The sequence below is a fragment of the Bactrocera oleae genome, chromosome 2, assembly GCF_042242935.1.
Source record: "Bactrocera oleae isolate idBacOlea1 chromosome 2, idBacOlea1, whole genome shotgun sequence".
Classification (NCBI taxonomy): domain Eukaryota; kingdom Metazoa; phylum Arthropoda; class Insecta; order Diptera; family Tephritidae; genus Bactrocera; species Bactrocera oleae.
In genome coordinates this window covers 70,891,662-70,916,540 of record NC_091536.1, presented here as the reverse complement: position 1 = coordinate 70,916,540, position 24,879 = coordinate 70,891,662, and the positions used below count along the sequence as shown (strand labels likewise).

At 35.2% G+C, this 24,879-nt stretch overlaps 1 protein-coding gene and 1 long non-coding RNA gene across 6 annotated transcripts; one reads left to right on the top strand and one right to left on the bottom strand.

Moving 5' to 3' along the window:
* The first annotated feature begins 960 nt into the window (after positions 1-960).
* On the top strand, positions 961-24,273 carry jar (Myosin heavy chain 95F jaguar). 4 transcript variants are annotated; one of them, XM_036368112.2, is made up of 21 exons: positions 961-1,166; positions 2,935-3,473; positions 12,290-12,478; positions 13,704-13,777; positions 14,927-15,056; positions 15,198-15,359; positions 15,428-15,690; positions 17,096-17,502; positions 17,567-18,113; positions 18,175-18,372; positions 18,432-18,864; positions 18,943-19,184; positions 19,255-19,353; positions 19,509-19,630; positions 19,738-19,968; positions 20,380-20,424; positions 21,183-21,303; positions 21,378-21,495; positions 22,673-22,774; positions 22,837-22,932; positions 23,022-24,273. In XM_036368112.2, the coding sequence occupies exons 2-21, from the start codon at positions 3,428-3,430 to the stop codon at positions 23,171-23,173; spliced, it is 3,777 nt and encodes a 1,258-aa protein (XP_036224005.2). In that variant the 5' UTR covers positions 961-1,166; positions 2,935-3,427; the 3' UTR covers positions 23,174-24,273. The 4 variants fall into 4 exon arrangements, with proteins under 4 accessions (XP_036224005.2, XP_036224002.2, XP_036224004.2 ...); XM_036368109.2 differs by lacking the exons at positions 961-1,166; positions 2,935-3,473 and adding exons at positions 11,413-11,506; positions 20,591-20,635; XM_036368111.2 differs by lacking the exons at positions 961-1,166; positions 2,935-3,473 and adding an exon at positions 11,413-11,506.
* Positions 5,472-11,472, bottom strand: LOC118681829 (uncharacterized). Of its 2 annotated transcripts, XR_011394821.1 has the most exons (3): positions 10,661-11,472; positions 6,964-7,125; positions 5,472-6,002 (listed from the first exon to the last, which is right to left on the bottom strand). It is a non-coding gene; the product is annotated as an uncharacterized lncRNA (long non-coding RNA). The 2 variants fall into 2 exon arrangements; XR_011394820.1 differs by lacking the exon at positions 6,964-7,125.
* Positions 24,274-24,879: the final 606 nt, after the last annotated feature.

Here is a 24,879-nt window from a genome sequence, read left to right as displayed (position 1 = left end):
TCGCACATCACTTTCATTATCAGGACAGCCAATGTAATTTGTCATCGCATACAAAAATATGTCAACATATAAAAATTAGTAACTTACAGTTTGTGCCATAAATGTACATACCTCAGTGCATGTATGTATATGTTTGTAAATAAGTTAGTTTTCGTATTCTTCCACGAAAATTTTACATCAAGTCAAAAGTGCCCTACCTTCTAATCTATATCACTCTTCGGCGAGTTTATTATTACATACTGAGTTATAGCATTAAGCTGTTTGCACTAGGCAAACTACAATATCAAGTAGTGAGATATCACATAATTTCTCCTCCATCGCTATTTCCAGTAGGCTTCGATTAACTATTATCACATTACCACAACTGGGGTTTGTATATCTATCTGAAAGATCGACCCAATCAGCAAAGGCTCTGTCAAATATATGTAATTATAAATAATTTCACAATGCAAACCATGAATAAGCCTTATACTCTATAATCTAGAGTGGAATTGGAGAAAATATCTCAAACTATGACAAAGTGCACTTAGACATATTCTATTGTTAACCCAACCATATACACCACAAAATAATAATAATTTTATATTTAACTAAACGATCTCATTTCTCTCACTATAATCCACTCGACTATGGTTTTCAAAGCAAACCACGTAGTTTCCAGCGCAGTTATAATACATACATATATAGTATACATATTTGCCCGTAATAAGCATTCACAACCTCGCCACTGGCCACTGTACAATAGGCATTAATTTGAATTTATCTAGAGAATCTCTGAAGCGTCATCATGACCGCCATCCACTGATTCTGCGCACTAGAAAGCGCAAGTAAAAGCTCCTCCAGTAACGGCAGCAGCGAGATGACAACGACACGAGTACGAGGTCATTATATCGTAAACGATATGGGCTCACGCCTATGGAGTCCGTATGTGCCCACAGTCCGTTTTCAGTAGTCTCTAAGGGCGGACGCAACACACCCTGAATTGAATAAAATCCTAGCTAAACATTTAACGTCAATGTGAATCGGTGTCAGTGCAATTCGTGACGTCGACAAGCTCGGAGCCCATAATACATACAGCAACAACGCGAACGCCGAAGCCGAACTCGGAACTCGAACAAACAAACAGTGAACAATGCACTGAGCAAAGTATTTAACTCGGTTACTGGGTAAAATAGTTACATACATTCACACACATTTGTTGGTGGCGGCGTAGGGAGTGCTGGGACTGCACCCAGTGAGCAAGCGTGGTGTGGTTGGATTCCTTGTGCCATACGAGAGTTTCCAACGCAAACAAAAAGGAATTCGGGCACTGCGGCATTAAAACGCTTTGTTCACTTTCGCGACTTGCATTCAAAATAATGCATTTTTTTGTGGTTGCAAGTTGTGTGTTGCAAGCAAATAAATGTGTACATGCTTCTGGAATATTAACGCTCCAGCAGTGTAACCCCGGGGTAGTATGTGCCTGTGTGTGTAAGCGTACGAATAGCGTGCCATATGGCAATTTTTCGGGTTGCGTTCCAATTTATCCCAACTCTTTTGTTATTATTATAGTTTCAGTGGTTTTGTTTTGGTGCAGTGAAAATGAAATGAAATGTGAAATAAAAATCGATCAAGCAAATTCGCATTCGCATTTTCCATACTGCATAACATTTTGCACGCTCGTGTTTTCGTCTTTATTATTGTTGTAGCCAAAGTAGCTGGCGAGTGATAATGATGCCCCATGGAGGAAAGCATTGTGATTTGGCTGCAATCTTTATTGTTATATGTTGCAGTTGCTTCACGTTATGTTTACGTACGGAATGACGTACGGTTCGGTGTGGTAATGTAGGTCAGAATTGCCTAATACAAACAACAACAACAATGCTAAAAACATGGCTTTAATGGCAGCGGCACTAACTAACCTAGCTGTCACAATGGCAACAGTGGTGAATCGTACATGTCAGGGCTTATAAAAAGATTGAGATGCGAGAGATTCGTTTGTTTTAATAATTATGAACAGATTAGCTCCAAAAGTATAGAAAAAAATATATATTTTTTAGTTTTCGGTAATTTCAGAATCACTAAAGGAATTAGGTTAGTTTTGCATATAATATATATTAGAAGAAAGCTTTGAAATTAACATAAACTGGCAAATTCTACATAATATCTTCATTATTTGTTAAAGCCGTACTAAATTTCTATACACATATCTATATCACATTTTCTTGTTGTACTTGTCATAAATAAGACTAATCACTTTGGTTGACACAAAGTTCCAAATCTGCGTCTCTCTTCACTAACGCTTAGCCGTATATGTTTTTTCTTCGAGGGATCAGAGCGCATGCTTTGAACAAGATTTATTGAAACGTTTTTTAAATAATTTGGAAAATTGTGCTTCTTAAACTTTATCGCAAGGAATTTTTGAAGAATGCCACTAAAATTTTGTTTTATTAACTCTAAATTGAATAATGATCGGCATTGGGACCACTGTGCAACGAGGCCCCAACAATGATTTAGTAAAAATTCACGCAAAGTATGGCGAATAGGCGAGTGATTTGCAAAATTGTGCAATAACAACGCACACGTCTTATTGTTACTTCTCCGCGATTGTTGTTCAAGCGCTTCTTTATATGAGAAAATGTGAATAATTTGTATGTGCCTGCGTGCTTCTCATATGTGGCAGCAAAATCAACCGTTTAAGTGAAGGAAATGAGGAAATTGAAATTACAGAAAAATTAATAAATTGCGAAATATTTACAACAATGCGGTACCGTTTAAGTAAAAGTGAAAATAGTTATGAAAAAAACGTGAAGTGGCAAGCAAAAATGCTACTTGCAACATTAATGCGAAAACAAGACATACATATGGATGGCAACTGACACTACACGCCCCTATATGTGCATATACACATACATATATAGATAGGCATGTGACTAAACTATTATTCACTTACAGCTAAATGCAGCAGGAAGCCAAGCAAATTAAACTAATATTAACGACTTTTAACAATTCATATGTGAACTTGCAACGCCGCAATTGGCTACTGGAAAATCATACAAAATGTTTACACGAGCAGAATTTTCGTATATATTCACAATCGTGTAATTGTACATACACACACACACACACACACTGCTGTGTAGTGAACTTTAACGTTTCAAACTGTACTTTGCGCAAAGTGCACGAGCGCGCAGTGATGCACAGCACGAAAAAAGCCATATGCAAATTTGTTAGATACAAATAAATAATTGGTGTCGATTTCGCCCCACACGCTTGCCGCCCACAAGCCAATTAGAAAGTGAAACATCCATAGTTTTAATAGAGTGAGTTTTTTGCGATCTCTAGCGGGCTCTCCGTATGCGCTTTTGTGTATATGTGTTGCAGCGCAACTTGAACCCGATACACCTCATTCATTGCGACGATTAATTTGTAACTTATTTGCGCTATAATGGATTTTTATACGAAGGCAGATCGTCACAACGACAAAGATTGTGGTAAGTGTGTTAACCGTTTGTGCGAATGTTAACCTCTCTCTCTAATTGAGAGTTTAATACCCCTCAGCTGCTTTGTGATCGTTGAATTATTTTGTATACAACAGCGCAATTAATTTATTGCGGTACTTAGACGGTAATAATTTTGCCTTTTAAAATAGCAATTAAGTGATATTTTTTTTTAACATTTGCTCTCTCCAATAGAAAGGTGAAAATCTCACCTCTTTTCGCTTTCATTGCAATGACTGATTAGTTATTGGTCGCAATGCTCATGAACCTATCAACTCGTAGATAACATCGACAAATGCCATTTGAGTGTCTGACAAAGATATTCGACAAGCAAAGGTGCAAACAAGAGGTTAGAGGTTTTACAAATACTAGGCGGACTATTCACCTACATCACGAGCGATCATATACAATTTAATTAGGCTTTGTTAAAACTGCTTGAATTTATTTATGATAGCAAATAATAACAAAAAAAAAAACGTTAACTTCGACTGCATCGAGGCTATAATAACCTTTGCAAGTACTTTTCTTATAGCATAAAAAGGCAAATCTATTTTGATTTTAATCGGTAAGTTTGTATGGCAGCTATATTCTACACTGGACTATGATGCTACTTGAGGAGAAAATAACGTGTGCAAAATTTCATATCGATATCTTAAAAACTGAGAGACTAGTTCGCATATATACGGACACACATACAGCTAAATCTACACAGTTCGACACGCTGATTATTTATATACTTGTATGTATATAGTTTATAGGGTTCGCCGCCGTCTTCTTGATATTATAAACTTCGTCGCAAACTTAATATACCCTGTTCAGAGTATAAAAACAATAATTGTGCTCTGACAGAGATGTTTAATCCCCAAATCTTAATAGAGGGTATAAATTTTCAAGATCGACATATAATACTTTTCAACTGTAATATTGCAATATGGAATTTTCGTTATCAAAGTGTTTGAATTGGACCTCTAAAAAAATTATTTTCAACTTTAAGCATTCTTTATGATTTTAAACCTTTTTGATTTTAATGCTTAAAACGGTTGGCAACCTACTTTTGGTTTACGTATTGTATTTAAAAAAAATATATTTACTTTACATCCAACAATAAAAAAGAGAGGGAATGTGGTTGCACTACATAATTTCGGTGATTTTAAAATCATGTCTAAATATATACGAGATGAGAAGCACTAAAAGGTATTAACCCACATACTTCGAAAAAACGTATTTAGATTGATATTGAAATAAATGGCAACTCTCATTGTGATATAATTGTCCTAATTAATTCCTACTGTGATAACTGTAATGGAAAGTGTAATTCCGAATGCCTTCATTCAGTATTTCTAGCTGAGGCGCCTGCAACAATTGACACTGTTAGTGCTTTCATTAATCCGCTTCGTTTTGTTTACCTCACACATCTCAACACTCACTACATCGCCTATAAGTACAAGGGAATTTCAGAACTTTTAGCACCAATTTACAGCATTCCACCGGCGGTAATGTTGCAAACCTTTCGGTTTAATGCTAGTAAGTCTCGAAACACTTATACCCCACCTCCGCAAAAAGCCGTTTTAGAAAACGATGTTAAGGCTATTAATTACCTCGACGTGGATATCTGCGGCAGAAAGTGTCACTATGGCTAACTTATCGAAAAAAAAGCTCATATGCACCAAGTAACTGTGCACATACGTATGTTCGCTGGATAGGTGTAACTGCAGTGTGTGCGCCCGGCTTTTCAGTGCAACCTGTATGGCTAAACCATTTACCACTTTTAGACCTCTGCCCAGAAATTTTCTCAACCGTGCATGAGCCTCTTCTGTGTGCCTTGTTTAGCGCAGCACTTTTGCATTGTTGTTGCTGTCGGCTTTAAGAGCGCCAAGGTTGTGTAGGCGATCACAGCGAATGTGCAGTGGCAATACATAAAATGCTTGCTTTTTGTTTAAAGGCGTTGCATCGAAAGTGGAGTGTTTATAGTGAAATAAAAAGAACAGAACCTTCTTTTACATAGTCTTCTTTAATGTTACTAAGTTATAGTCGTACACTAGTGTCTTTTTTCAACTAAAGTCTGCATATCTGTAGTTGCAAATACTTCACGGTTTAGTAATTATGTCACACAAGCATCGAATATCAAAGCTTAACCTTAAGCGCGGTGTCATGCCTCGGCAACGGGGTTTTCCCCTTGTCTCTTTTTCTGTCAATCGAAAAGCAGCCATTCTGTACAGCGGCGTATTTCTCCTAATATATTTGTTTAAGGCCATATTTCAAAGTGATTCAACACACGATGCTAACTTATTAGAAAATATATGTATAAGTTGTATTATTAGCTACAGCGTTTAAATTTAAAATTCTCCGAATTGTAAGTAGTAATAATAATACATTGAGGTAGGTACAGCGCAATCCCTTGTTTTGAATGTGCGTCTTGACATTATCGAATCTTCAATAAGTGTACTCTTTAACCTTTTTTCGCACTCCAAGCTCTGATTCTTAAGGTTTCGAGATGCAACTAATACAATACGCATTCTGAACCTGTAATAATTTATTTTACATAAATTCACGCTTAAAAATGTTTAAAATTTTTCTGTAATCTGTATTAATAAAATTGTATAGCTTAAATTTTTACCCTGAAAAAAATTTAACTTTTCGATAAGGGTACAAAAAAAAAATATAAAAAAAAATATCGGATTTTTTTTCGACATTTTGTCCAAAGATTTATACGTATTTAATCTGAGAAAATTAAAAAAAAATAAATCCGTATTTAAAACCAACATTAAATAGCATACAGTTAGGAAGCGACTTCGTCTTATAATTCGGACGAATAAGTGATAAATAATAGGTGCATCGTAGCAGTGCTCTTTGAACAAAATCTCAACTGTATTTGCTACTTCTTGCACGTATTTCTAGACCCCTTACTAAACTGATATTGCCACTTGTACATATTTGACCTTAGAATTATATCGAGATTATTTGTTACGTAGCAGATTTCTTCATTTAATCAGTGCAAATCTCAGTTATGGCACTACTGGTATATAGTAGGTATTAGTGCTCTTAAAATTATTCGAATATCCGGTTTATAACCATTCGTGCGAATATTAACCGTCGTCCTTAGGCGTCGTTCCACTGCGACTATTCGAATAGCTACTGCGAGTATTTAAATAAATTAAAATTGTTTGAAATCCAATTTTTACCTTTTTGTTTTTGAATAACGTTTACGATTCGAATAGTTGACAACGAACGGTTAAAAAAAAATAGTCGAAAATGAGCGCTTAATAAAATAGTCGACAACTTACGACTATCCGGATAGTGCAAACCGAATATTATTATTCGAATAATGCCCTATCCGGTTAATCCGGTTAGTCGATTAGTCAAATACCAAGAGCTCTAGTATGTATGTAGAGTCAAGAAATGTATTTCCTATTCCTAAACAAATAATAAGCATTCCATCAGAATACATAGAAATGTATATTTTCAATATAAATTCATTACTTACACCAAACATAACAAAAGTTCAACATTTCAGAATGTTACAACATTCGCGAGATCGAAATTGTTTGACTTTAAAAATCGGGTAAATTATTTTGTCACACACAAGTCACGTAAGAGTTCTATTTCTAGTTGTTGAAGTTTTGGCTGTTGACCAAGGCCACAGAAACTAATTAAAGAAAGTGGAATCAGACAGTTAACTGTAATTTTGAATATATGACATTCAATATTTTAAACTAAATAAGCATTTCTCACAAAGTAGAAAATCCGGGCCCAAATTTCTTAACGCCCACAAACACCACTGCATTTTCATTGTACTTAAATCAAATTCGCACACATACATACATACCTATTACTTATGTACGTAAATATGCATGTTCATAAATCGTTGACATCCGACTAAGTACTTCACAGTCCAGTCAATGTCAACGCGCTTGTGACAAACTGATGAATAACGGAAGATGAGACGGACATTGCATTTGGCAATCCAAACAACCTTACAAACCATGGCGACAATCTAGGCATCTGCATGTGTTTATGTACATATGTATGTAAGAGCTTAGTGCATATATTAAGACTTATTTCTGCTTTCAACACTACACCATTGTCTAAATGCTACATAAATTTAGGTATTATTTTTTTGCTTCTGTGGCAGAAATCAGTATATCTGGTGTTCTGTTCATATGCCATATATGCAAGCACTTGGGCCTGTCACTTTTGACTTTGTGCTTTTCCACCATTCGCATTTTCAATTCGTAATTCTTGGGGTTTCCTTGGCTGCTGCTCCGCATATCAAACGAACGAAGAGTCGGCCAACCACTGTCAATGTCGACCGGTTTGTTACACTGCACTTCCATTAGTCAGGCTCTCCATTCTGCGACGGAGACTGCCCTTAAATTACATATCTGCATATGTAAAAGTAGAAGAAGATTCAACAGCGGAGCTCGCGGAGCGGTATTGAAAGAAGTATGTTGCACTTGAGCGCACTTGATGCAAACGAGTACTAGTCAAATGAGTTGCAACTGGAATTTATGGGAAATATCTACATAGATACTCACATCGACCGACTGCACTATATATACTTATATAGGTATGTATGTACATAAATACCATATGACATATATGTTTGTAAGTGCGAAAATTAGTGATGGTGTGAATGTGCAGCGGAGACAACGTGTTGGCTTTTTTAAATTTATTTGTGGATTTGTCGTAATCTTCAAAAGCTTCATGTGTGATCTAACAACCACATGTTTGTATAACACTTCCTCCACATCAACTCAACGCGCTGAGGGTGTAGACTGTGACATAATAAGTGTTTGCTGTCCCATATGAGTTGCTAGCTGAAAATATGCTTTGTACACTAGATCTTAAAAAGGAGTGTTTGCGAGCATTATTCATGCACTAGGGGTGTGCGAATGCGTGATATCAGTTTGAAGTAAACTGATTTCTATAAATTACAACAGTTGGCGTCATGTATGTATATATTATATATTGAGTTATGGAAAATCCTGATATCGATGATAATCGCCCTTTTGTGCCCAAATTCGTATATTGAGTAATTTGAGAATTTTCCATGCAATTAAACAATTAACTAATTGTACAATTAGTATTTAATTAACAGTAAATTGATGACGAAGTGTGTAAGCAATCCTGTGAAGTATGTGCAATGAAAGTGACAAGCGCCTATTTATCGAAATGTCGTCAAAAGCAATTTTAGAAAGCAAACAGGTCTATCCTCTTAAGTTTGAACACATGACTAAGTTATCATTATTTTTTCTTGTAAAAACTGCAATCAAAAACCGATTGTGTTGGTTAGGAAAGTTCTATACTTTTGATTCTGATTTAATTAAATTCGTTAACTTGAGTTATTATTTATTATATTCACATTAGCCTTTAATAATTGTCTGAGCTAAATTGCATACCAAACACATTGAGTTGATTTTCAACTTAAGTGCCGCAACTAGTTTCTAACCGAAAGTCAATTAAAAGTCATGGATTATTTTAAACCAAAAAACAAAAATAAATTATTTATTAAATGACAATCCTAATGCTTATGTCTTAATGAATATATATGGTACATCCACGACACTCTTAGGTTAAGTGGAAGATGATAGCTGCTGCTCTTCACTCTTAGCTGCAACTCCACTTATTACTAATCAACTCCGCAACATAAAACTACTATTCGTTAGGAGCTTAAAGAGAATATGAAAGTGCATAATCAAGATAGTGTTAAATTGTCTGAAAAATTGTTGCTAATTTGTTGCGCTTCTTTGAGTGCAAATTTAAAAAATTCGAGCTACTTAGACAAGATTATGGCAACTGCATGTGGCATTATACTGTACAGAGCAACTATATTGCATAATTTATGGTGCACTTAAGTGTACGTAATTAAAGTTGCTGAATTTTAAAGTTAACCCGAAGAGCATATTTCTGCTAAGAACTAAAACAAAAAAAATATTATAATATATATAAATATTAAAAGTACCAGCTGGTTGATGTTGTCTAGTCTGAATTTAATTACAAAATGAGTTCATTGACAAAAATTCACATATTTACAAATAAGATACGAGTATATATACACAAGTTTCATAATCTGATCGAAATTTTCATTAGTCGCTGTCAGGTCTGTAATACTTCTAATTAAATAACTCTCAGCGACCAAATGGGTAAGATATAGCTTTGAGAATTACTTCATATATTTAAACATTGTTTTTAACACAATGTCTAACATAGAAAGCATCACTTTATTATTCTCGATTAATTTTGAAAAATTACCTTTTACATTTTATCTTGAAAATCGGTCAGCACTCAAGTTTTAAAGTTAGTTATGCAGCATTTCATAAAAATTAATCCGCCGTTATAACGCTTGTAGAATAACATTAAGGACATTTTTGTTCCCTCAAAAACATATTGATTCAGAAAAGAGTCTCATTCTACCCTGAACAGACTATATTAAGCTCGTAACATTTAAAAGGAAATGTCGGAGACCGTATAAAGTATATACAGGGCCGTAGAGAGAAAACCCAGGACCGAGGGGAATATAGGATGCGATATTTTGTTTATTTTGAGATGAAAATCGCCTCGCTGAGAACTCATTGCCTGGTAGGAATTGCCCCAATCTCTCGTTCACTGAGTATATTTATATGAATAACCAACGTGACGTGCTGAGTCGATTTAGCCATGCCCGCCTTTCTGTCCGTCTGTATATACGCGAACTAGTCACTCAGTTGTTGAGATATATTTCTGATATACAAACTAAAGTGGCTGTATGGAAAACTTTCGTATTTGACAAGATACCCCCACGAAATTTGGCACAGATTATTGTCCAATGCAACGCTATGATCGCGAAACATATTGCTCAGAAAAGGCCACTATAACATAAAGTTGCCATACAAACCAACGTCTCAAAGTCAAGAAAAACATCTTTTCATGCTAAAAAAATGCACCTGTGTAGGGTATTATAGCTTTTGTGCCCTCGGAGCTAACGGTTTTTCTGTTTTTTTTTTGTTTAATACCATTTTTAAAAAATATTTTCGATAATTGACCTAAACTGCTCTTATGCACATTCACATTTTCATTGCAAATTGTAACAAAGTAAAAATCACGCAGTCAATTTTATTCAATTAAAGGTTTGTAGTATATATGCATGTACATTCACACATACATATATAATATCTCTACATATGTTAATAATTTGTGCACACCCTCGTTTGTTGTTGCAACCGGTAAACGCTGACAGCAATTTAGGATTGCTAACTGACAGTTTTAATAAATTTCACCTTGCCAATTGGTTAAACAAAAAGCTGTTAGCGTCATCACGAGAGAACAAATGGGCTCCGGCGTTGCCCAGCAACTACTACATCATCATTTGCACCAGCCAGCCACCTATCGTAGTCACCATTGAAAGTCATTATCAATATTTTAACGAGTCGCTTAAACGCTTTTAGATTGTTTTGCTTTCCATTGCACCTTTCGTCATATATATTTATATGTAAATATGAACGTTTACAAATTAGTGTACACGCACGGGCCTATATACATATGTACAAGTATATATACATATATACATTGATTTTACTCTCATTTGTTTGCGTGTGTTTCGCCTTTATTTCTCCAATTTATTTATTTTCAACACAAGGCGAATGTGAGACGCGCGGTCAAGGGTGGCAGATAATGGCAAATGTGGGTGACGTACAAACTTAATGCGCCTACACCGCAAACTAACTACTCATTATCCAATTTTCTTTGTTGTCATCCTCAACAAAATAATTTAATAGTCTGGTGATTGTTCTTAAATTCGCCCTGAACGCTTTTGAACGCTCACTCACGGCTCATCACTAATGCTCTTTTCTCCTACTTTCGCTGTTTTTGATGCGGGGTGAGGGAAAATACACCAAACTATTATCCGTTATTTACCTCGTTATAAGGATATATAGAATTGCAATATTCCCACAGTCTCATTTCGTATCGAATGACAAGTATTTCATACCTTCGCACCTTGTTGAATGAAACAACTTCAGCAACAACAAAAGCAAAAAGCCGAAAGTTTGGTATGTACTTGAGCCCAGTAAGGAAACTTAATCTTATCATGTAGCGAAAAATGAGTCAGACCAGCACTTTTGTACAGAAATGTAGAAATTAACTCCATAAATAAAAAAAATAGCTTGCGAAATTGCTATAATAGTACAATTAAACACAACAACAACAAAGTTAAAAGTATATACTCGTATCTAAAAAGCCTGAAATGGCCTAAAGAGAGCGCATAGCAGTAGCGCGAGCGAGTGGCGAGAGAATGGCAATGGAAAATGGCGGTTGTGCAAAAAGTGCACAGAACACGCTTAGATTGCCACACCGACGACCTACCGACCGGCCCAAGTACCAACCAGTCGATCAGCTACTAGCCAGCCAATGAACCAACCAGCACAGTTACTAAACGAGTCAACGAAACTGAGCGCGGAGCGTTTGATTTGTACCGCAGCGTATTGAAGTGGAGCAGCGTATTCGCTGAACCCATCGTCAATGCTGGTTTTGGGTTGACGGTGCTCCGCAGTCGGAGCGCATAGTTAGTTGACTTTTGCTAGCGTTGCGGAACACTTTTAACCAGAAAAGAATCGTGTTAGTGTCGGTGTCGGTGCTTTGTGTTTTGTTACTTTATTTTATTTATTTTTTTTTTGTATAGAAAGCATAAGCACACGATAAGCTTGTGGGTATTTTTTTGTGATAAAAAATATCGTCAGCATTATTGAAGTAACATTTTTGCTTTTTATGAGTGAATTCTATTTTTGATGCTAACGGTAATATTTTATAACGAGTTTCGTTTATTTTTTTTTCAGTGCGCAAAATGGACACACAATTGGTGTGGGCACGCGATCCAGTCGAGGGCTATATACAGTGTCGCATCTCGGAGATCGGTGCTAAAGAATTCGAAGTGGAACCAGTCGATCGGAAATATGCAAAGCGCTCCTGTCACGTTGACGATATATTTTCATCGTGCGATGGACCTCAAGATCATGATGACAATTGTGAGTGTTGTTTAGATAATTATCTTTTTAGTGTTATATCATTTTATTTTAGTAAACATACATATACGTATGTATTATCATACGAAAACAAGTATAGATATGAACATAGCTCAACTGGCTTTGAAACAAAGACACACCGTGCCTTATCAGCCCGTAGAGTATCACGTGCTTACTTCGCGTCTACGGCGATTAACTATTCAACGATTTTATTATCATTAGGTATTCCAAAAAGTTTCTGTCCATTCTTTAAAGCCTAAAAAACCACTGTAATGCCTATTTATTTAAATATTCCGCGCAGATTTCGATCGTTTGTAGCAATGCAACTCTTTGTCGCGTTATGCGCTGTCTGCATGAGGCCACAACTATGCTCCAGCCACCAATTTCAGCCGCGGCAAAACTGGTCTTCTTGCTCTTGCCAAAGCTATTTCCATTCGTCAGCGTAATGCCGATTTGAATTTTTCTCATTTTTATTCCATTTGATTTTTTGTTTTTAAATTTAAACATCTTCTGTCTTTTTTAACTGACCAGTCCACATGTGTAACGTCTGCATGGTCAGGCTACATTCATCATGAGCATCGTAAGATGTTGAAGCCAGATATAGCAGGTCGACCGCAACCAATTGTAAGAACACTTAAGACCGCAAGCGCTTAAAAATGCTTCAATTTATGACCACGGCCGCTTACATGACAAAAATCATAAAAAGAAAGAAAAGCTATGTTTCATATTTACATCAAGTTGCGCACAATAATGTCATAAGTTTAAATTGCACATTATGTCTTGTGCTTTCTTTCCGATATTCAACATGTAAAATGTCTACTCCAACGCATAGCACTCAGTTCTGCTTTACAACATCGCACACCAAAAGCATTCAAAACGGCGCTGCTTCCAACATCACTATTAGTTTTCATTCAAGTCATGTATCTGCAAACGAACTTCTTCAGGTATTGCAGAGTTGTGGTTTTTTCGTTCCAAAGCTAATCACGCTAACTGCAGCAAAAGCTGTTATACCTACATATGTCATTAATTATATAATTTCTCGTCGAAATCGTTTTGAGTGATAAGGCTAATTTTTGAAATGACTTTGCTCACTAATTACCCAAAAAAACATAAAACCGGACATGGTATTGTACATATAAACGCATATGGTTTATAAAAACAATTAGTGACTACATTGAGACTGATTTTGCTATTTTTCAATATTAATTTTCTAAATTTTCTCTTTCAGGTGAACTTATGCTGCTGAATGAAGCAACCTTTTTGGATAACTTAAAAACACGTTACTATAAAGACAAAATCTATGTAAGTACTAAGAAGTTTATATCAAATTTGAGCCATTTATTAAAATTATATAAAGTTTGCTCCATATTTTCCAATAGAAGTCAAAAATATATATTTTGAGCTTAGTTCCAAAATTCAAAGCAACCATTGCTAATATACGCTCCGTTATTTTATTGTCATTATATTTATAACTGGAATTATATCAATTGCATTATTAGAGTCCTGAGCTCTTTACCCGATTCTTTAAAGCTCTCAAATATATTTATGCATACGTAAAATAAAATCTTTTGACAAGCAAACGACAATGCAAAATTCTAAAGGGTGATCCATTTCGAGGTTCTCTACTTTTTTAAAGAAAAAAAAAAACAGAAAATGCGCGATATCGGTCGCCATTGACGGTGTTAGCTCTTCAATCTCTTCAGGTTGCTCTTCGTCTCAAATGCGGCAATTTTGCATGTTTACATACCCATTGAGCCAGAAATGGGGCTCATCGCTGAAAAAAGTTTGGCTCGAAAACGCTCATAGAGTGAGGCGATGAGGTCGATCGGCTTCAATTCTTGCACTTTCAATTTAAGATCTCGACGAAAAAGGCGCCAAGTCGTTGCATACGTCAGTCCGAGTTGCTGCGTACGGCCCCGAATCGACTCTCCACGGTCTTCGTGCACACTCTCAGCTACGGCCGCTAAATTTTCTTCACTGTGTGCTAGTTATGGTCTATTCGGTCGAATATTATCCAATAATGAATGCTGGGTCTCAAGATGGCTGATAGTGTTAGGAATAGTATGCTCAGTAGGCCGATAATGTTGATCAAAGTTGAGCGAAGCGGGCGAAACACATTGTTCACAGAACGTAAATTTTCGTAATAAAGTTGAACGAGTTGTAAACGTTGTTCAGGCGTAAGTCTTTCCATGATAAAATGCCAAAGAATACTGAACAAAAATATCATAATATTGAAAAAAGTACCTCTACTTGGATCACCCGTTACAAATAATCGAGCCAATCAGTTGAGATATGTACAAGCCTCACGTTGCTTTAAGAAAGCTAATATAACCGTCATTCATAAAGGCAATTGTGCAATTATTCTAACCGTTTTACAATATTTTCCCTGATCGATTCTGCATAATTATTTTCCTAAAATTTAACTAAAAATACAAATATTTCTTTTCGCAGACATATGTGGCCAACATACTAATTGCTGTGAATCCCTATCGTGAAATCAGTGATCTCTACTCATCAGCCACAATCAAGAAGTATACTGGACGTTCCTTAGGCGAGCTGCCGCCACATGTGTTTGCGATAGGTAAGATAATAATTATCTACAACCCAAAAAAACAGATGTTATACAAAATTCCACTGAAAACCTTAAAGAAACTACACACACACACACATTGAGACCACAATGAACATAAATACATATTTACACTATATATAATTGTTGCAGCTGATAAGGCTATACGTGATATGCGCGTACTCAAATCGTCACAATCAATTATCGTATCTGGTGAATCGGGTGCTGGCAAAACAGAATCTACCAAGTATCTGCTGAAGTATTTGTGTCATTCCAGTGACAGTGCCGGACCAATTGAGCAAAAAATTTTAGATGGTAAGGCAATGAGACATGCCACCAACTTTTATATTCGTAAAATGTAATTTATTTCGCTTTTATTGCAGCCAATCCCGTACTTGAGGCTTTTGGTAATGCAAAAACTACACGCAACAACAACTCTTCGCGTTTCGGCAAGTTCATTGAAGTGCACTATGATGCCAAGTGTCAAGTGGTTGGCGGCTATATTTCCCATTATCTGCTGGAGAAGAGTCGCATATGCACGCAGAGTTCGGAGGAGCGCAACTATCATGTATTCTTCATGTTGCTTGCAGGTGCGCCACAACAGCTGCGCGATAAGCTTAATTTAGGCAAGCCGGATGATTATCGGGTGAGTGAAGCCATGAAAAATATGTAACTGAAAGATTTTTATGATACGACTTTCGTATTCATGTATCTACATAGATTTGTATGCAAAGGCTTTTGTATCCGTAGTATAAAAAATATTAATTTTTATTGTTGTTTATAGTTTTTCATATTTTTATTTCGATTATACATACACATGTAATTAAATGATAGGCAACTAATGAGCTAAAACAAAATAAATTTCTTATTGTTGTTGTTATAACGGATATGTAGACCCTGTTTGAGGGAAAGAGAAATTTTCTTATATAATAATGGTCGGTAGAAAAGTTTGTTTTCTTGAGAACATTTCCAATAAAAATAGAATTTTCATTGCAGATAAAACAAAAGTGTTCACAGTAAGAAATTAATGATTTTTTGTTTGTGTTCATTCGTTCTATATAAATGTAAATATGAGTATTCATATTATAATGGGAATAACTATCATATTAATTTGTTTGTATGCCAATTAAGGGGTAAGGCCACTGTAGCGGGTATAAAATCATGTGCAGATTCATACATTTTTTTTCGTGATATATCATTCATCATTCATCATTTATTCGCTGAACTTTGTTAATGAAACACTTCTCAAGTTTGAACCCCAAGCTGATGAAAAATTATAATTTTTTTGGTTAATTTTATTGACTCTAATAAATAAACTGTGCGATGGCTCTTTGAATGTGTTTTTTTTTATTAAAGAGCGCCGCGGCGAAATATTTTGCATCCACAATTGTCGTCCTGTCGTTAACCTACATGAGAATACCTATTAAAGTACGTTGGGAAATTTGAAAATATTGATTGTTTTAAAAATTGCAGGCGTTTAAACAGAAAAATTAAATTTTTTTGTCAATAATTTCGTAATAAGCAGGCCATAGAAAAGTTTTAAATCAATCGAAATTTCCCTACGTACTTCTATGCAAAATCCAATTCTAAAGATAATCTCAATATTTGAAGTTGATCGATAAAAAATATCAAAGTTACATATTTGTGTCGCCAATTGGGAAAAAGTAGTTTTGAGAAAAACGCTTTAAAGTTTCAGAGGTGGAAGCGCAGGAGAAAGAGGTGGGCTTACTATACATATAAGCTTAAAGTCGTTCCACTCTCGTAAATATTCCTCTCTACAAATCAACTTGAAACTTATTTTGATGACTACAAAGCATCGGTTATTAAAAAACTTTTTCGAAAACTCTACAGTGGCTATACCCCTTAAAAGAGAGAACATTTTTTTCATTCCTGCTTGTAGAAGTTTGAAATATGAGCTAATATCGATTCGCACCTCTCAAATTATCTATCTTAACTATCTTAATATATTGAATTTGCCTATGAATGATTATTACTCAAATTTTAATCAGCTAAATTTATAATATATAATTAATTTTATTGGCTTTTTCCAGTATCTCTCTGGTTGCACACAGTATTTTGCCAATGCCAAAACGGAACAACTGATTCCTGCTGCTCAAAAATCTACAAATCACGTGAAGAAAGGACCACTTAAGGATCCTATAATAGACGATTACAATCATTTTCAAAATCTCGATCGCGCATTGGGTCGCTTGGGTTTGAGCGATGTGAATAAGCTAGAAATCTATTCATTAGTGGCTGCCGTCTTGCATTTGGGCAATATTGCCTTTGAAGAGATTCCGGACGATGCCCGAGGTGGTTGTCAAGTGTCGGAAACTTCAGAGAAATGGCTAACCATTACATCGAAACTGCTGGGTGTGGACCCTTCAGAGCTCAGACAAGCGCTGGTATCCCGGGTGATGCAGAGTAAAGGTGGCGGCTTTAAGGGTACAGTAATTATGTAAGTAGTATTGTCTCACACAATCTCACTTGATGATCATAATCGAACAATTTTGCTGCTTTAGGGTACCCTTAAAAATTTACGAGGCCAGCAATGCGCGTGATGCACTTGCCAAAGCAATTTACAGCCGTCTCTTTGATCGCATTGTTGCATTAATTAATCAAAGCATTCCCTTCCAAGCATCCAACTTTTACATTGGCGTCTTGGATATCGCTGGTTTTGAATACTTCACTGTGAATTCGTTCGAGCAATTCTGCATTAATTATTGTAATGAGAAATTACAAAAATTCTTCAACGACAATATTCTCAAAAACGAGCAAGAGCTGTACAAGAGTGAGGGTTTGAATGTGCCGGAAATCACATTCACCGATAATCAGGATATCATCGATTTAATTGAAGCGAAGGCAAACGGCATTTATACACTATTGGATGAGGAGTCGAAGTTGCCGAAACCGTCGGCACAGCACTTCACAGCCGAGGTACACAAGGCGTGGTCAAATCATTTCCGTTTGGGCTTGCCGCGCTCATCGCGTTTGAAGGCGCATCGCACGCTAAGGGATGAGGATGGGTTCCTGGTTCGCCACTTTGCTGGCGCTGTCTGCTACAATACGGTGCGTGCTAGTGAACTTGATGTGAGTGCGATGTTTATATAATTTTATTTATATTTCACAGGAACAATTTATTGAGAAAAACAACGATGCTTTACATGCTTCTCTGGAGGGTTTGGTGCAGGAGTGCGAGAACCCGCTGCTAAAAACTCTCTTTCCATCGGGCAGTAATACAGCATTGCGTGGTAAATTGAATTTCATTTCCGTTGGCTCGAAATTCAAAACGCAACTAGCCGAATTAATGGAGAAATTAGAGAAGAATGTAAGCCGTAATTAATATAACAGTTAGTGCTCATAGTAACATTTTTTTCATATTTCAAGGGCACTAATTTCATACGTTGCATCAAGCCAAACAGCAAAATGATCGATCGTGACTTCGAGGGTGGCCTAGCTTTGGCACAACTCAAATGCTCTGGCACAATTTCAGTGCTGGAGCTCATGGAGCACGGTTATCCGTCGCGCGTACAGTTCGCCGATCTGTATAACATGTATAAATCGGTTTTACCGCCCGAGTTAGCCAAGTTGCCGCCACGCACTTTCTGCGAAGCCATGTTGCAATCACTCAACCTCAGCTCAAAAGATTTCAAGTTTGGCGTCAAGAAGGTATTTTTCCGCCCTGGAAAGTTCGTTGAATTCGATCGCATTATGAAATCGGATCCTGAAAATTTGTTGGCGATCGTGGCCAAGGTAAAAAAATGGTTGATACGTTCACGTTGGGTGAAATCAACGCTCGGTGCGGTGTGTGTAATCAAACGTAAGTCAAAATAAGCCCTCTATTACTATTACTGAGCATCAGTCAAAACATTTGATTAACTAACTGTTTATTCTACAGTGCGCAATCGTATCAAGTATCGCAACAATTGTGTTTTGCTCATACAACGTACTGTGCGTGGTTATTTGGCGCGCAAACAGCATCGTCCGCGTTACCAAGGCATTGCGAAGATCAACAAAGTTCGCTTCAATGCGCAAAAGACTATTGAAATTGCTGGTGGATTGAAGAAGGGTCGCGATGAGTTTATAAGCGAAGTGAATGGTATAAATCGTCAAGTTGACGAAGCCATAAAAACAATCAAGGTACGTTATTAGCCCATATAAATGACAACAACAAAATGTAAGTCTAAAATAATGTAATTCTTTATTACAGACAAACGAGAAAATATCTTCAAGAGAAATCGATGGTCTCTACACCATCGTTATGGCCAATATGAATAAGTTGACTGTAGACTTGAACACCAAGTTAAAGGTAACTGAAAATTTATTCATATTTTGCATCCAACTTTAGAAACATAAAATTAATTTTTTAATAATTGTTTTGAATAATATTCGTAAATTTTACACATTATTTTCATTATAATGCTACAGTTGTGTATATGCGCTTTTTTCGTTTATTTTACATAGGAACAAAAGCAAGCAGAAGAGCAAGAACGTCTGCGCAAAATACAGGAAGCGCTGGAGGCAGAACGACGCGCCAAAGAGGAGGAAGAGCAAAAGAAACTTGAAGAGGAAGAAAACAAACGACTGTAAGCACAACGAAAACTTATTGTTGAATACAAAAGAATTTGCTATATTACACTTAAAGTTGAATGGCCACAAACACTTTTCTAATGTCGCTTTCAATAATTTGTAGCAAAACTGAAATGGAATCGCGTCGAAAGGCTGAGGAGCTGCAACGGCTTAAACAAGAGGAGGAAGATCGCCGGGCAGCGTTGGCGTTACAAGCACAACTAGAGAAGGAAGCACAAGACGACGCCAAGTATAGACAGCAATTGGAGCAGGAGCGGCGTGATCATGAATTGGCATTGCGTTTGGCCAACGAAACGAATGGCATGGTTGAGGACAGTCCACCAGTTATACGCAAGTATGTTGAGTGCTTAAAAATTTAATCTATTATAGCACAGTATATTTGTAAAAAGCTTTATTTCTAAAACTAGGTAAATTAAAGTAATTTATTATATTATTATAAATGTATTATTTAATTAAACAAACGTATTGTTATCATAACGTGGTTGGTAATGGGGTTGGTTAGAAGGCATACGAGACCCCCCACCTTATTCAAAATATTTTCAGTTTTCATATTGATCTTATTTATAATATTTGTACATATCAATATTTAATCGTTGTATATAATTTTTTATTTTATTTTACATCGAAAATTTTGCTTATGTATAAAAGATCCATAGCATTCCTTCATGTATTTAATATGTGATGTACTCATTTTCTTAAATTTTTTTCTGTATATTTACAAAATTTCTTTTCCCTCTGCGTTCAGTGGTCAAAGTGATGTGTCGCCCATGGCTCCCAACAGACTTATCAGGTACACAACAGCACGCTTTATTTTCGTAATGTGTTATTTATAATTTTTAACTAAAAGATTATGCACAACTTCTTATTAACAAATAGTTATCATATACAATTTGGAAATAATTACTAATATATTTTATATATTTTTGAAAATTTAAACGTTTTTTGCCACAAAAAAGTTTTACGCGAGGTGTTACAACGTTCGCATCTCGATATTTTAATAAGTGAGTTGGGGAATTGTTGAACTTTAATTTTTCTTTTAAATTCATTCAAAAACATTTTTTTAAATAAATTGGTTTTGAATTTTTAGCCCATACACATATTTCGATTTATATACATATTATATATATAAACTAACAAAACAACATTTAACAACAGCGCACTTCAAGCTATATATTTTGTATCAATAAACAAATGTATATACATAAATAGTAAAAAATATATTAAGTGGTAAAGAAAGCTAAATGGTAATAAACTTAATTGCTTTTGCCTCTAAGTAATGCTCAACCGACGAGCGGTTCTAGTCACTGTAAATTTTCATACACCCAAAATATTTAGTTAATAAGTAGCTTTATTTATCACGGCATCTTCCAACTGTAAAGAATGGTTTCAAACTCAAATAGCCAAAATTGATTGCGCCACATAAATACCACGATATTATTCATAAGTACATTTTTAATATTAGTTATTCATTTCATTCGCAACTAAACTTTCATAGCTACAATAAACTTTTTATATACGCATATGTTTCATAAAATGTCCCCTATTTAGATCTGAAAACGTCCGCGCTCAACAACAGGCGTTAGGTAAGCAGAAATACGATTTGTCTAAATGGAAATACTCGGAGTTGCGTGATGCTATCAATACTTCCTGTGATATTGAGTTGCTCGAAGTAAGCCATAGGGATTTATAGTCAAATCAATATCAAAGACGTGTGTTCTAAATGCATTTGCTTGTTTGTTTAAGGCTTGTCGTCAAGAGTTCCATCGTCGCTTGAAGGTCTATCATGCCTGGAAGGCAAAGAATCGCAAACGCACCACCATGGAGGAGAATGAACGGGCACCGAAGAGTGTGATGGAAGCAGGTGCGCATTCTATATTGAAATATATTACTTGTATATGATAAGGGCTTATTAGGTGCGATTGTGGGTTCATTTTATTCTTCAAAACTGCTGTGTTCGTTTGCATAAATTTTAAAAATACAAATTTTAACTGTTTCGGGAAATATCTAAAATGTATCAGCAAAAAATGCTTTAAAAATATTTGCTGCAAATACATACATATATTCATGGAAATTCATTGCAGCATATTTTATCATGACGAATTCTTTTATAATCGCAAACAATTAATGATAACGTACTAAACAGTAGATAAAGTAGTTATCTCACTTGTCAACAAATTAGTTCTGCGAACAGTCATTAGACTTTTAAAGTAATAAATACACATTTTTTCTACCCTAGACAGGGAGTATTAAGTTTGACACGAAGTTTGTAACACCCAGAAGGAAACGTCGGTGACCCTATAAAGTATATATATAAATGATCAGGTGACGACTGAAGTCGATTAAACCGTGTCCGCACAGTTTTTGAGATATCGATATAAAATTTCGCACACTATCTTTTCTTCCCAAGAAGCTGCTAATTTGTCGGAATCGCCATTATCGCACCACTATATCATATAACTGCCATACAAACTGAACGATCAAAATCATGTCCTTGTATTGAAAACCTTTTTATTTGACGAGATACCTTCACAAAATTTGGGATGGATTATTGTCCAAGGCAAAAGTACAATCTCCGAACATATTGTTTAAATTGGAACACTATAGCAGATAGCTGTCATACAAACTGACCGATCAAAATAAAGATAAATTTATTTTTATACCATTTCGTGCTACTTCATGGTACAACCGAAGTTAACTTTTATTCTTTTTTTTTCATTTTACCAAAGTCTTTTTTTTTTACTGTGAGCTTAAAAATTAGTTTTTATTAGCAAGTATTTTTAAGAAGAATTATTGAAATAAAGTAAATTGTGAGCTAAATGCTTTTCCAAGTTAACGATTTCGTAATAGCTTACTTCAAAATTCATAATTGTCATGTTTTTCCAAAAAGTTTTTAGACTTCTGACCGTACTTCTGTTTCCAATATAATTTCTTTTTAATCTTTTAGGGGGTCTTTATGTTTTTGTGCACTAAATATAATATACTTATTCCGTTATTTTCAATTTTTCTTACATTTTCTCATATTTTTTTTATTCATACAGCTTACAAAGCACCACCATTGGCCCATCCGAAACAGGAAATTACTACTGCCCAACACCGTTACTTCCGTATCCCATTCATGCGCGCAAATGCGCCTGAAAACAGTGAGCACATCATTTTAAAGTGTGCTGTTATCATTTGTTTATCAATTTACTGTTTTTTGTAGCTAAACGTGGCCTCTGGTACGCACACTTCGATGGACAATGGATAGCGCGACAAATGGAGTTGCATGCCGACAAGCCGCCCATACTGCTGGTGGCAGGTAAGTGTTTTATGATCAAAAGAAGAATACAATGAGTTTATTCTTACTTATTTTAAAATGTATTCTTTTCTCTTCTTCTTTTGTAAAAGGCGTGGATGACATGCAAATGTGCGAACTTAGCCTGGAGGAGACCGGTTTGACGCGCAAACGCGGCGCTGAGATTTTAGAGCATGAATTTAATCGCGAATGGGAACGCAACGGCGGCAAACCATATAAAAATCTGGGTGCTAATAATAACTAAAATATAACTATAAATGTTTCCAACGCCGTACACTGGTACGCGCAAAGAAGTAAGGAAAAGGAATATGTGGACTAATTGAAAACAGTTTATAAGTGTCAACTATTAAGTTGATATGATTGAGTAAATCAAAAGTAGTAATTAAATAAATTATTACAGAAATTGTATGTGTATTTTTGCAAAACGATTTTTTAATAATCAAACAAAAGAACCGTCAGTCAATGTGCTTTCAATGTGTCTACAAGAGCAAGGGAAATATATGTAGCAGTAATGTTAGTATTAGATTTGGGAAAAAGCTTGTTCTTATCAAATCAAAAAATCTATTAATATTATATTATGGTATTGTATAAGTTGCATGAAGTTATCATTTACCAATTGCAATGTTTTGCGAAAGAAATGTATTGTATGTAATGCAGTGGAAGTATTGCCACAACATTTGTTAGTTTTTGCAGAAATTTATTACAATGTGTTACTCACAATACTAAAATTAAAGTGTTGCAGAAGTTACAAATGAAAGCTGTACTCAAATATGCAACAACAATAGAAGAAGTATTTTAAAGCAATAAAATTAAGTATTACAAAACTTTCGAAAAACTTCGGTTAGCATGAAAACATAAAAACTGAGTTAGCTAGAAATTTAATGTATGAATCACTATTTAACGAAAATTTATTAAATCAAATATATACTAAAATTCTGAAATTGTAAACGCATTTTACTCAAATTCGATTCCTATCACTATAAATGTACTCTAATTCAATATTTCTGTGTCTACATCCTCAATACCACAAGTACCATACACCTACATATGCAATCTACAGATTCATGATTCAGAAAATTAAATAAAATTATGTGATTTATCTTGTTTGTGTACGGCATAAGTATACTTATTGGCATACAAACATAGAACAATAAGTCTTATGAGCTATTAGTTTATTTTATTAACTAACAGTATACAGAAACTACTATGTGTTGTTATGATTAGCAAAAGTAGATTGAAAAAATTACACATTAAGAATGTCTATTTATAATTTTATGTATACAAAACGGCATCTAACATAAATAGTATGTATGGCAAATAAATACTTTATACATGAAATTGCAATATTTGAATATTTTTGTTTTAATTGAAAGCCTTCGACAAAATCACTTTTATTCCATTAGCATATAATTTGCACTGCCATACTATCCGCGCCCCGTTTAAGCGGTCATTTCGAAAAATAGCCGGATGAGGTTTCATACCCATCTATGTTCAGCCATCTCAGTAACGGATAATATTATAACGTTTTATAATGTTACAAAAACAACAGAATAAATAAGTAAGTGGTAAGAGGAGCACTTATTTTCTGAAACTTTCTATTTCCATTAATTCTGCTCTAACTTCTTAATAGATTATAATGGATATGCGCAGAATATTGCGTCACTTTCGAGTCAGTAAAATAAGTATAAGTATATATAATAAGTTTGAAAAATGAACCATGCAAGTATTTTCAAGATCTGCGGGTGTGTAGTTGGAATTCCAAATTTATAATAAAAATGTTTATACTAAATTCTTTAGTTTACGAAGCTAAACACATTTCGAGGGCATACATTCTTACATCTCTTCCATCCTATTCTGGTTGTTGATTTCACTAAAGTAAAAAGCATTGACACAAACCCTTCTTGCAGCTGCTTTTAGAATGAATTATTTATGCATGGCAATAATTCTGTA

Coding starts and splice junctions, on each gene's coding strand:
- jar (XM_036368109.2), top strand. CDS start 11,428: ATGACAAGTATTTCATACCTTCGCACCTTGTTGAATGAAACAACTTCA. Junction 15,057..15,197: donor GCCACATGTGTTTGCGATAG/GTAAGATAATAA, acceptor TAATTGTTGCAG/CTGATAAGGCTATACGTGAT. Junction 22,775..22,836: donor CGCAAATGCGCCTGAAAACA/GTGAGCACATCA, acceptor TGTTTTTTGTAG/CTAAACGTGGCCTCTGGTAC.